Consider the following 13,536-nt stretch of genomic DNA (forward strand, 5'->3'; position numbering starts at 1 on the left):
ATCTGACAGGGGGTGTTAGGGAGTCTCCAGTTTCTGCAAGGTGACTCCTGAAGGGAATTCCCGCTGTCAGCTGATGGCTGTCCCCGCCCTCATCTGCCCTGATGAGTAAAACAAGCGGATGGACCTGATGATGGACAGTTTCGGCACAGCGGGTCTGTTCATGCGCTTCTGCCATTTTTATTAAATGTATCATATAATACTCTGAATAAAGCTTTATATCACATTGAGTGAATCCAAACAATACATTTTCCCAAAGTAATGTGAATTGAGGGTAAATATGAACAGCAACAAAATGTGACAGTCTGCTCCAAAGTGCGCTGCTGCCGTCTATACTCAGATCTTCACTGTTCTGCGACGTCACTTCGAGGAAATGAAAACCTTCGTTTCAAGTCAGAGCTGCGTCGAGCCAACTTAGTTCAATAAGGATAGGAAGTAAGGCAAATGCGCTTTCAAAATAAGAGCTAGAACTTGAAGTTCGAATATATAGCTATGTGTCAATATATTATTAGACTGATGAGGTTGAGTAAAAAAAAAAATCATTGTTTATGAAACGTGAAGATGTATCACATGATTTAATAATGAGGAATGGAGTCATTAGATTAAATGCAATAGAATTCGGTCATTTTTGAGAAAATACACATTAAAAGATTAAGTTGTTTCATATTATCGGCTAAATTGTATCATACTCAAGCTGTTACTAATTTATACTAATTTCTCTTTTCCATCTCATTGTTGCTATTTTCCCTGTTTCTATGTTTCAGTGACTGTTAGCCGTTATGTGGCTAAATAACATTAATGGCCAATAAAAATAAAAAAAAACTTAGAATGGTATCTCTTTCTAAGAAAAAAAAAGCCCCTTTAAAAACACAATCGAATAGAAATGATTGGCAAAAGGTATGTGTGGTAAATTAAGTTGCAGCACTGCGTTGCCGATGTGTGGAGAAGGAACTTTGTTGACACTGTTCTTGATTATAAAAAAGGTTTATTACATAAAAGATTCCAGCATCAATTTACAAGCTTCTGCAGGAGCTCGGAGAGACGACCAACCCAATCCTCAAATATTGTCGCTCTGAGGTTCTTCTGTTCAAACCTGAAGACATGTACCCTGAGCTGTGTGTAACATGAGACGTTGTGATGGGGGTAGGTCAATCAATCAGTAACCCCATTTGCTCCCACAGAGCTACTTCCTCTGGAATGTGCCCTCTAACCATATACCTCAGCCAAATGGAACCATGTTTGTTATACCTCAGACTTTAAGTCAATCAGATACTACATATGCTCAATTCGTTTAACCTTTTGAAGACAAAAGAAACATCAAAGTGTGATTTTATTTCGAAAACAATCACCGGAAGTGCTCGGTTTCCGTACGTGACTTGACGTTGTAAACGTTAGTAACCAGAAGCAGTTCAGTACAAGGTTGGACGACACATTTTGCCATTTCTCCAACTGTTTCTGCGTTTGGAGTCAACATTCAGACTGTGTTTAGTTCCGAAGTTGACAGCAGGTGAGTTAAACATTTATACGTGCTTCTAACGTTTGGTGTGACGCAGTTTGGCTCAGGTTAAACCATATCCGCGTTGTGTTAAGTTACTTATAACTTTTCAGTGTTTATACCAGGTGTCGCACACCGGATAGGCCCACTTGAAGAAAGTGAAAGTAAAACCATACGACCATGTATTAAAACATACATCCATAACATTGTCACGGTGCGGCAGTGTGTCTGTAGTATCCAGTGGTGGTTTTAAAGTAGCATTTATCCCACTGGTATTCATTGTCGTTTCGCTAAACAGGGTTACAGTTAACCGTGATATTAGCCGATATTATTATTTATAGTGTCTGTCATTTGGCCATTGTGTGAGGGCTAAAGCAGACCACAGTGTGCTTAGCATACAGCCCCCTTCTATTGTAATGTAATTAAGGTATCATGTGATGGGGAGATAATTCCGGTTGTATGCTCCTTTTCTGCTGCTGCATGCTGAATCACTGAGTCATTGGTGATGTAAGCATGGAGCGTTTTTTTTTTTTTTTACGTGTTCTGTTGACATGAAAACACACAAGTAAAGTTAATAAGACAGAGGGGAATGAATTGGTGTTTCATAATAGACTAAATGACCTATACTTATACTTTGTTTTCAATTCTGGCATGTATATATCAAATACAAACATGGACAATAAAAATGTGGACATGATTATGCCCAGACTACATGGTAATTACCTCTGAATTGAATCAACATTGCATCTCAGTGTGTATAAAGTGAATCCCACGGTCTCCACACGGATTATAAATCTAATATTCCAAAGAGAAAATCTGCTACACCTTTTCATTTATTTATTTTTTGGAATTGACATGAATCATGTTAAAGTGATGGAGAGACCAGGTAGTGGGTCTTCTACTACAACTGGGCTACTTCCCCTGATAGTTACAGTGTCATTAGCAATATTGTATCAATAATCAAACTACATACAAGATCAAACATCTCGGCGTCTTCTTTAATTTTCTCCCTCTCAGCGTCATGGCGTCTGGAGGCCCCGTGATGAATGGCGACGTCTCTTGCTCTGCGGGTCAGTCGGGTGCGCTGGAGGAAACCCTGCAGCAGATGAACATCCTCATCCAGGAGAACCGAGACCTGAAAGGTGAGAGTAGGTGTGGTTCAGAGCTGAGGAAAATGTCTTTTTATTTGAGCTTTTTGTTTTGTTTTTCCGGCACTATTCCACAATAAAGAAGTCTGTTCCAGACTTAATACTCTTATCAGGTTAGGGCAAAGTATCGAGGGTCAAAGGTCAGTGAACGTTGAGTTCCTGACGGCTCATGTCAGGGTGGAGTTTTTCCAGTCGTGGTGTGATATGAGCAGCTGGAGCAGGGTGTTGGGACGGGGAAGGCATAATAGCTGTGGAAAGGGTCGTAATTCAAATGACTTGGCTTGCACAATTTATTCAAATTCTCCATCTGTGCGTCTCGCTCAGAGGCCCTGCGTCAGACCAACCTGACGATGAAGGAGCGTTTCGAGGGTCTGTCTGCGTGGCGGGAGAAGCAGCGGGAGGAGCGGGGCTTCCTGGAGAGCAGGCTGGAGGACGCTCGGGGCCGCATGGAGGAGCTGACCCTGGAACTGAACAAGAGGACGGAGGAGGAGGGGAGGACAGGGGGAGGCTTGCTGGTGAGGGTATAACCTGCTACTGCTTTCTGTTTATTTATCAAAGCAGCTAAGAGCCATGTTCCTATGTTCACATTTTTTAAATTATCTTTATGTTATACATTTCCTAATGAGACTTTTAGCTGGCTGAGTCTATATGAAGTTGCACTAGATTTAAGCTTCCGTCAAACTGTAACAAAATGAACCCATTAACCACATAATATTCTGCATGACGTGTGATGTCATCTCCAGGCGGTGTCATCCAAATCCAATCAGAGTGCAGAGCTGCTTGCCCTGCGTGCCCAGGTTGCTCGCCTGCAGGCAGAGAAGAACGACCTGGTGGCCATGAACTCTGAGCTGCAGCTGAGAGCCGACAACTCACAAGACGACTCCTTCATTGAGATCATCAGAGTCTCGGTGAAGAGCGACATGCACACACGCACGCACACACACACACACACACACACACACACACATTAAAGAAATTAGACGGACAATTCTATACAATCAGTTTTTCCCTCTGAATTATCTTCTATTCAGCATAGAAAGGCCTCACTAACACAACAAGCCTCCACTTTAACCCCCCAACCATGCTGTTTTAGACAAGCAGAGTAGTGTTTATTCATTCTAAAATTATTACACGCTAGTTTAAAGAAATCCAGATCAGATTTTCAATAGCAATACAGTCATAAAGCATTCTGTGATTTTTTTATTTATTTATTTATTTTTTTAATTATGAAAAGATACACAGCTGTAAAACAAGCTTTTGAGATGTAACTGGGGGGTTTTCTTCTCAGGATGGAGGTGTAGACGGCACGAACGATGCGTGTGGTTCGGAACACAGCAGACGTCCGGAACTGAGCATGACGGCATCCCAGCAGGACAGCAAGGAGATGACTATCAGCCAGCTCCTCCAGTCACTGAGGAACGAGACGCAGCGCGCCGAGCGGCTGCAAGCCGAGCTGCAGGCTTCTTCTGCCAGGTTAGAGGGCCGCAATTTAAAGGAGCAGTTCACCACTAAATAATCTACTGCAGCCCCCCCCCCCTCCACTACATATATACGTATACAATTAAGTTGCATTTAACTGGGCCTACAATAACGTGTAGGGCTGCCTAAAGCCTATACACATACCTTTTTGTAGTGCATACAATACTAAGTTAAAATAATAATAATGTTAAAGTGCTCATATTATGCTCATTTTCAGGTTCATAATTATATCAGAATAGGTTTACATGGTTTAATTTTCAAAAAACATCATATTTTTGTTGTACTGCACATTGCTGCAGCTCCTCTTTTCACCCTGTGTGTTGAGCTCTCTGTTTTAGCTACAGAGTGAGGCATCTCACTTCTGTTCCATCTTTGTTGGGAGTCGCACATGCTCAGTAGCTAGGTAAGGACTACTAGCCAGTCAGAAGCAGAGTATGAGGGCGTGCCACGCTAGCAGCTAGGCGAGCATATCACGTGTGTTACAAAGTGATGCACGTTTGTCTCTGAAGTAAAGGCTGGACTACAACAGAGCTGGTTGGAGCAGTTTGTGAACAGTGTTTTCTGTTATATATATATATATATATATATATATATATAGATATATATATATATAGCACAATAAAGGAAAAGGAAAAAGTCAAAAAACATAATATGAGCACTTTAAACATACATGTAGCAGTATATCCTTAACTGTATCTGTGGATGGCTACCTTACCTACAGGCCAGTAGCCTGTCATCAATGTTGTGTAAGTTTGAAAACAAATCACAAATAGGTCGATTTATCTTTGCTTATAACATGTTGGACTTGTGTTTATGCATATTTTCAGACATTTTAACTTTTAGTAAAACGTTTTTTTTTTTTTGGATTAAACAATAACTTGGGGCCTCCCTGCAGTAACTCTAAGGACCCCCTAAGGGTCCCGGACCCCCTGTCTTTTTTTCTATTGTGTTTTTCTGACATTTTGAACCGTTTTTGAAACAAATGATCCAAAACAGAATTAGAGAGCTGGAAGAGAGGAAGTCTAATGTGGAGGAGTCAACTCAGACCCAAGCAGAGACCAAGGAGGATTCTGGGAAAGAGGACAAGGTATCTACTCAAAAGGGAAAATACTAAAACTAAAAGCAGTTTGTTGTAGTGAAAGAATAATGTAATTCAGACAGGTAGTTTAACTGTAGCATTGCAATGTGAGGTTCTGATGACTGTTAAAGTTACACACGTTTAAATAACCTCATTTTGAAGTTCACTGTCGTTGATCTCTGACTTTACAACCGCAACTGGCAGATGGTCCACTGATGTTTTTAATGTTCAGTTTGCTCATCGTAATGCGCTGTCTGTCATTATTAAAATATATTTCAGGCAGCATCTGAGGTGGAGAATCTGAAGTGTCAGATGAGAACGCTGTTTAAAGAACTGCAGCAGGCCCAGAGCAAGCTGGATGAAGCAGAAGGCATGAAGAAGAACCTGCAGGACAGGTTAGGCCATCACATACACATATACAGTATGCCCACACCAGACCATTTAGTGAAGGAGTCAACAAGAATCAAACATGGCAACCTATAACGTGCTCAGACAATTAAGGCTGCATTCACATACACTCAGGTGGTCGTCAGGTGGTCGTCGGGCGCTACGTCGAAAATGCAAAGCTTCCCATTCATTATTATTTAAATTTTTTTTAGTCCGACCAATAGTTTCATTTACTCTGCTGTCCATTTTTCTTTTTCATACACAAAGACAACCGGAACTTAATACAGTTTGGGAGAGGTAAGTCGTAGAGTGCAGAGTGTTTACGTAAAACAAAGGTTGGAAAGACCGGGGAGGACTTTAAAGAAACTTAAAAAATAGTATTAAAAATGATGTTGACAGAAAATAACAAAAGGAAGTTTTCAAACGACATTAGTCATTTTTTCAGGGTCCTTTTGAATATTTAAACATTACTCGTGTATTCGATCATTTAAACAAATTCTGGCCTTAAGGGCTTCACATATTTGACACACTTAGTCCAACGTTTAATGAAAACATTTTTCTGAAGACGAAGAGACAAGGTTTACTATTTTAATTATATTTATTATTGTGTGTTAACATGTGTCTTCTACTTCTCCTCTTAATCCCTTGCTGCTGCAACAGTGTGAATTCCCCCATTGTGGGATTAATAACGGATTTTGAATCTTGAATCTTATCGTCTCCATAACATAGATGTCATTTACTATATCTATCCACTGCTGTATTGTGGGTGCTTCAGGAAGCATTCGACACCTTGTGAGTGTTTTTTTTTTTACCAGCAGATGTCAGAATACCAAACAAATACTCATCAGACCGTCTCGCATGGAAATCAGCGTTTCCTAAAAAATAATGTAGAGAACTAGAGCGGTAAATCTATTTTTAGTATGCTTGTTAATGTTTTGTGAAGCTCACTCGGTCCAGTAAGGTCTTATGACTGGGCAGTCCCAAAATATATGCCAGTGGTTGGCCTTCAGGAAGTCCACACTGTCTCCAACATGTTGTATCTCCACCATCAATTTGTACCTTCTGTTTCGGTGTAATAAAAAATCATATAAGACATTTCCAACCAAATTCCTGCCATATGTGGGAGTTGGTACATTTCCACTGAAATTTACATACATCAAGCCAGACCTCGTGTGATACAAGTACGTTTATCCTCTTGTTCCCACCTGTCTTTAAAGCTCTAGTGCGTAACTTTTTGAATGAACGTCCGTTACATTCAAGTACGGTTGGAAATGTCAAGATCTTTAAAGGCCCTGACACACCGATCTGATTATTGGCCGTCGGACAGTCTGGTGAGGTCAGTGACTCGAGTCTGTTCCGTGTGTTCCGTGCCGTCGGCCTTCATTTGGGCCGATTTGACATGTGGAATCGGAAGGCGGGCAGTCAGACTCAATGGCCAATCTGATTGGTGGAGCGCTAACCCGGAAATGACGAGCGGGATGAGCGTGACTAAAGCCTCTCAAAATCTGGCGAAAATCTTTTAAACTGACCTTTTGTCGATCTGAAATGAAGACAGGTTCAGCAACTGCACGGCCTATTCCTCGCTTAAAATGTTTTCAGAAACACGTTTCGGTGAACTATCTTCGTAAAATATGAGATCGTATTCCGAACGAGCCGCCATTATGCTCGGTTGTGAAATCCGGGAGCAGCCAGACCCACGTGATGCGTTCGTTCAGCTGCCGGTTTTCATTTTTTGGGCGACAGTACAGATTAGCGCCGCCTGCTGTTATGGAGACGTATTACGTCTCGCGCAAGCGCAGAACGTACGCTCAAGTCGTGGCCGCTTCGTTGTGTTCCGAGGCACTTTTTGGACTGACTCGGGGGGGCAGTCAGTCCGACTGCCTTTTCTGCCGAAGGTCGGCCGTCAGGTTGGTGTGTCAGAGCCTTAAACGATCTGATGGAAAACAATAATTGTGAAGTATAAAGTCTAGTTGTGCTTCATTGTGGGGGGGGGTTAAAGAACACAATGAACCTGAACTGTGTTTTACAGTATACCTGAACTGTGTAAACAAATTCCAGGGAAATCCTGTTTGGATCTTTAAAGGAAAGCAAAGACAGATATGCAAAAGTTTTTCTCTTTTAATCACTGTTCCTATGCTTAAACCTGACCTGTACATATTCTCATTTTCTCTTTGTGTCTAGATGTCGGGAGGTGGAGCAGGACGTGGTCACTCTGAAGGCTCAGCTGGTGGAGAAGCAGGCTGTTCAGTCGGAGAACGACCGCCTCAAGCTGCAGGTGGACAGCATGCAGGCTCAGGGCCAGATGGAGCAGAGGAAGGCTGGGGAGGAGAGGTCAGAGGCGACACATATACAGAGACATTGACTGGTCATGTTAATGTTGATCTCAGCTGCTTTTTCTCTCCAGTACAGTAAAAATATTTATGGAAATGATTTGCATTGGAACAGAGTCCCCATCATAGTCTATTTCTCAGTAGTGATTAACATATATTTGGACGCACACACTGAGTCACCGGTAACCTAGTCTATATCTACGACGTTCCACTTCTGTATTGTTCAGGTGCCGCCGGAAATTCCGCCAGATATCTTTCATTTCAGCCGGTTGTCCGTTACCTTCTGATTTCTTCGTGTTGGAATTCTAAACTCCAGTTGATTTCTGAGGACTATGGTTAACTGCTCCTCAGATCTCTGCAGGGTAAATCCAGACAGCTAGCTAGACTATCTGTCCAATCTGAGTTGGTTTAAAATTGGTTTAAAGAAATGCCAATAAACTAGAGCATGTTTTTTTTCCCATCCCGTAAATCAACGCAGAGCTGTGGAGGAAGGTCTGGCAATGCGAGACTACCGGTAACCCCCTTCTTTCTCCCCTCACAGGAACAACCTGGCCCAGCTGAAGGATGCCTACACCAAGCTGTTTGAAGACTACAATGAACTCAAAGAGGAGAAGAAGAAGAGAGAGGTTAGTTCATATCGCATAACGAGGACCCTTTTTCGCAATGTACTTTTATCTAATTTCCACCAGACCTATGCAGTTATAAGAATAAACAATTAGAAATGAGAGCTGGACGTGTTTGACCTTTGCCCTCTGGTTGTGCAGTCTCAGCTGGTGCAGAAGGAGGTGGTGGACCAGCTGCAGGAGCGGCTGACTGCCGCTGAAGAGGCCCTGGCTGCTAAACAGAACCAAATCGATCACATGAAGCAGGAGATCTACAAGAAGGAGGAGGAGCTGCAGACCATATCTGTGTTCCAGGCTCAGGTCAGTGGCTGTAAAAAAAAAAAAAGTTTTATCATCTGCTTTGCTAACCGATGTTTAGTTAACCCTAGCATTGGATCCTAAGTACCACAAGTCCACATAACCAACATGGCTCCCTTCAGTTTTTTTTTTTTTGGTACTTTGTGTGCAGGCAGAGGTCTACTCCTCAGACTTCTACGCAGAGCGAGCAGCGAGGGAGAAACTCCACGAAGAGAGGGAGCGTCTGGCTGCTCAGCTGGAGTATGTAAAGAAGCAGAACAACCACCTGCAGGAGGAGATGGAATCACTGGGCAGGTATAGAATCAAACAGAAAACCAAGTTTGCTTTTACACCTGGAGTTCAGTTCATTAAAAAAGATACAGTACATTGTTCCTATGTGCGTAACAATATTGACTCAATGATCAACGATGCAATATTGTCGATGCAAAGGAAAAATATCGATACATATTATCTTTTCGATGCGCCTTTTATTTTGAAATGCCCACTTTATATTTATTTCTATTCAAAAAATAGTTTTTTTTCATTTACGTGTCTGGAAGAGCTTAGTTATAAAATTGACAAATCATATTTTAGTTGCTTTTTGTGAGTCGATATAAAACTGTGTTAAATGGGCATATGATATTATCTCATAGTGATCGCAGGCCCCTGAATTGAATCAAAAATCGTATTGTTGTCCAAATGATCAATATAATATAATATCGTATAGTATCTTGAACTTGTGATTTACACCCCTAAAGTTTCCTTTCAGTTCTTGTCTGGTTCCTTTTCACTCTGTAACCGAGCTGTAAACATGAAGTTGAAGGCCTGACTAGTTAGCCATTCATTGGACAGTTTTGGTGATGTCATCCTGCATCATCAGTGGCACATGAACCCATTTAGAGAAACCTGTGCTGCATATGTGTTACCACAGTTACCAAATAATCTTGCATAAATATATACATGTATTTTGCTCATACAAGATCGCTTTCTTGACAGTTCACGAACAGCAGTTAGATTTAATAGTAGTTTAGCTTTTGAGTTCCCGCTAAAATCCTCTACGTTGACACTAATTAATACTATAAATGAACTGCACCAGAATTAGTTTGGAAGCGGTCTGAGACGCCTCTTTTTCTTGTGTTTCTCCGCAGGCGGTCGCTGAACGAGATGCAGAGGAGACATTTGTCACAGGGAGGAAATGCACACGGAGCTGGTGCTAGTCTGATTGGAAGAGGTACACATGGGTTTTTTTTATGTCCTGAGCGTAGCCTTCCAGTCATACTTCCTTTCAGGCTGTATCCAAATTCCATGTCTTTTACCTGAATTGATAGAGCCTTAAAATAATAGTTTGTCATTTTGGGAAATACGCTTATTTATTTATTGCCAAGGTAGATAAGAAGATCAATACCATTTTCATGTCTGTACAATAAATATGATGCTAGAGCAAGGAGACAGTTAGCTTAAGGCTGATTTATGCTTCTGCGTCGAATCGACGGCGTACCCCCGCAGACCCCTCTGCGTCGCCGTGAACCCCCCTCCGAGCCCTCCGCCGTAGCTCGACATGCACCTCCAAAACTTTGGAACTTCGCGTCGAGGTAGACCACAAGGACTGTGATTGGTCAACTCGTCCTGTGTGTTGATAGTCCATCCACACGTTTTTATCCGAATTAAGTGATATCGAATGAAAAATGCCTCATGGAAACAGTAAAATTTGATTGAATTTCATGAACATCGACTCAAAGGAAATACGTTCGGTCTCATCGGATTTTCCCTTGATCGATATACGGCTTATGCGATAAACGCTGATGGAAACGTTATTTGCCGAATAAATAATGAATTGAGATTAAGTTTTAGGTCATTTTACGGTTGCAACCCGCCACAAAACGAAGAAGAAGAAGTTTTAGTTCATTTCCGCCCAGTATTGCCGCTCTGTTTGCACACATGGCGGGTGTCAACAAAGACAGATGTAAAACCAAAGGGTTTCCGTGAAGTGTCTCTGAACCACGATCTCCCAGAACTGTTTGGAGCGCTGTCGTTCCCACACCACAGGCCGCCTCCGTTGTCGTCGGGCATTTACGTGAATCTGTATCTGCATCATCATAGCAATGTGTTGATAGCGTCGTCGTTTTCTTATTATAGCTTGATATGTCGCTATCAGCTGGCACATAAACACTATTACAGCTTGTGCAATATTGATCATTTGTTGGTAGATGGCGCGATCCATTTTGTCTAGCAAAACTTTGTTCGCAAATGTTTGCTTGAATGTCGTGCGATTCAGTGCGAAAATGAATGGAAACACCTTAAAATGTCTCAAATCAATTCGATATACCAATTTGACCGCAAAACAAAATGTGACGTCATTACGCACAGGTTTGTATTCGCTTTAAAGCCGTTGGATGGAACCACACTTTCACCAGCTTTATTCGCATGAGTTTTTTTTTACCGAACTTCAGATAATTCGATTGACAAGTGGATGGAAACTTAGCTAGTGTTTCAAGCAGCCTCCTGTGGGGAGTAGCAACACGCTAGTTCACTGACATAAGCTTTGCAAATAAGCTCAGATATATTTTGGCTACAATGACGGGGTTATCCGTTTTGTAAAGTGTCTATATGTCAGTAACGTTTTGAAATTAGCACTTTGCCAGCAAGCAGTACTTTGTGGGCAGTTGTGCTAATGTTTGCTTGCTAACATAACATAGAAGCATTGACGCAGAAGCATGAAACAGCCTTTAGTCTAGCATAACGACGTGAAGCAGGGCGAAACACCGAGCTGGAACTATTTCTTGGATTGGCCGGTGACTTCGTGGAGTCTTCTTGTTGCTTTGGAGGACGCAGACAAAGGTTCTACACTGGGCAAGTCAGGACGACAAGACTGGAGGGAGACACTGACCCGCCTAAAAAAATATATATTTCCAGTACATAACTCTACGTAAAACCACACAGTTTTTGCATTTTAGTTTTTGTATGGATTGAACAAACATGATATAACATGCTAGTATAGTTACTACAGTTAGTTTAGAAGTATTAGTTTTATGTTTTGACAGAGCCTGGCTAGCTGTCTCCCTCAGTTTCCGGTCTTTACGCTATGCTAAGCTAAGCTAACCGGCTGCTGGCTCTATTTTAATATTTAGCGTACAGACACAAGAGTGGTATCAATCTTCTCATCTAACTCTCCACAAGAAAGAGAATAAGTGTATTTCTCCAAATGTGCAACCATTCATTTAACCATCTTGACTGTGTAACACCTAAAACGTGATTGGTGGAACTTGTTGCAACATACCACACAGTGTGGAAGGGAGTGCAGGATTGACAGCTCAGCAGTGTAACTGGAACATCTGTCCAGTATGTTCAGATTGTGATCAGTGTCTCTTGACTCTCAGGTACTGACTGGCAGCATCAGGGGAACATTCCCGAACACGCCTGTCCCAAGTGCAATGAGATCCTGCCAGACCTGGACTCCCTGCAGATCCACATCATGGACTGCATCAACTAGACCTCCATCATTAGAAGCATCCACGACAACAGCAGCTACGTTAGCACCTTAATCTGAGTCTTCCTCCGCTTTTATCTTTACCTGAGACAACTCATCATATTTCCATGATAAACTCTGTTACATTCATTCTCGGGTGGCAACACTTTGCTTTTTCTAAGGATTTAAATGGAGAGATTTTAAAGCAGTATTGAGGGTTCTTTTGAAAATATAAATATATTTTGAAAATAATTGGTCCTCTGTAGTTTGTTTGATTTGAGGATTGCTTATAAGATTTTGGGAAAAGAATTGTAAACTGAAGATTAACTTCTTCAAGGAAAAACTTGTCTGGAATTTTAAAAGAGAAAGTTCACACAACCCCTGATAAGATTATAGTGTAGTTCTGTCTGCCTGTCATGTGCACATTACATAAGTGCAGCCTTCACAAGTTGTATTTGTTTACCAAGGATTTGGTTGCTGAAGGCTATTGGTTTCCTCGAGAAATTCTTTTTATATTTCTTGCTTGAAAAGTATATTTTGGCTAATGACTGGGTTGTTGGTGTTGTGGGGGGGAGGTGTGTAAAAGGAGCATGCACCATGTAGGCACTTTAATATGAAGATAAATATTTTATTTTGAGTGTAATGCAGATGATACCTGGTAATTAGAATGTAAAATATTTAACTTGTTAATGAAACTATCACTGTATACGACAGCCTTTGTAATTCTATGTGCAGGAGGCTCCAACACCCTGCTGATTCTGTAGTCTGTAGATTATAAAGGACTTCTGATTCCATGTTGTAATTCTGTGAATGAAAATAAAATGATTGCAAATTTCTGTCTGCTTTTAGTCATATTGTCACATAAAAAAACCTGGGAGATTATTTCTCTAAGTATTTGAAAAACAGCTGAGTTAGAATAATATCCTTCTGCCTTAAATGATATCTTGTGTCAACATTACCAAAATAGTTAGTTAGTGTTCATAAGGGAAAAATACGTGACTTGAAGACTTGGAAATGTAAGCTATTGTGCAGCAGAATATGGTGTTGTGGTGTGTGACTTTGGCGACTACTAGTGGTAGTATTGAAGTATAAGTATAAAATAGTATAAAATCAAAACTATGACCCCCCTCAACCCATTGCATCACAATCAATATCAGCAGAAATGTGTGTTGTTCGATATTATTCGTATCTCACAACCGTATTTACTTTGAATGAATTCAATCCTTAAAAGCCATTCTACGACATGGAATTTATTTT

General features: G+C 41.2%; 1 protein-coding gene across 1 annotated transcript; it reads left to right on the forward strand.

Annotated features, from left to right (window-relative positions):
- Positions 1–1,376: 1,376 nt before the first annotated feature.
- optn (optineurin) lies at positions 1,377–12,768 on the forward strand. The gene is made up of 13 exons (XM_078242579.1): positions 1,377–1,504; positions 2,510–2,634; positions 2,965–3,155; positions 3,384–3,548; positions 3,929–4,113; positions 5,116–5,206; positions 5,477–5,592; positions 7,766–7,915; positions 8,456–8,540; positions 8,679–8,837; positions 8,986–9,128; positions 9,962–10,044; positions 12,191–12,768. Exons 2-13 carry the CDS (start codon positions 2,514–2,516, stop codon positions 12,301–12,303), a joined length of 1,602 nt encoding a protein of 533 aa, XP_078098705.1. The 5' UTR covers positions 1,377–1,504; positions 2,510–2,513; the 3' UTR covers positions 12,304–12,768.
- Positions 12,769–13,536: the final 768 nt, after the last annotated feature.

Source organism: Sander vitreus, chromosome 23, assembly GCF_031162955.1.
Source record: "Sander vitreus isolate 19-12246 chromosome 23, sanVit1, whole genome shotgun sequence".
Taxonomy (NCBI): Eukaryota; Metazoa; Chordata; class Actinopteri; order Perciformes; family Percidae; genus Sander; species Sander vitreus.

Excerpts from the sequence above, each read along its gene's own strand:
- optn (XM_078242579.1), top strand. The coding sequence starts at position 2,514 with ATGGCGTCTGGAGGCCCCGTGATGAATGGCGACGTCTCTTGCTCTGCG. Across the intron at positions 3,156-3,383 it reads GGACAGGGGGAGGCTTGCTG|GCGGTGTCATCCAAATCCAA; the intron begins GTGAGGGTATAA and ends TGTCATCTCCAG. Across the intron at positions 7,916-8,455 it reads AGGAAGGCTGGGGAGGAGAG|GAACAACCTGGCCCAGCTGA; the intron begins GTCAGAGGCGAC and ends CTCCCCTCACAG.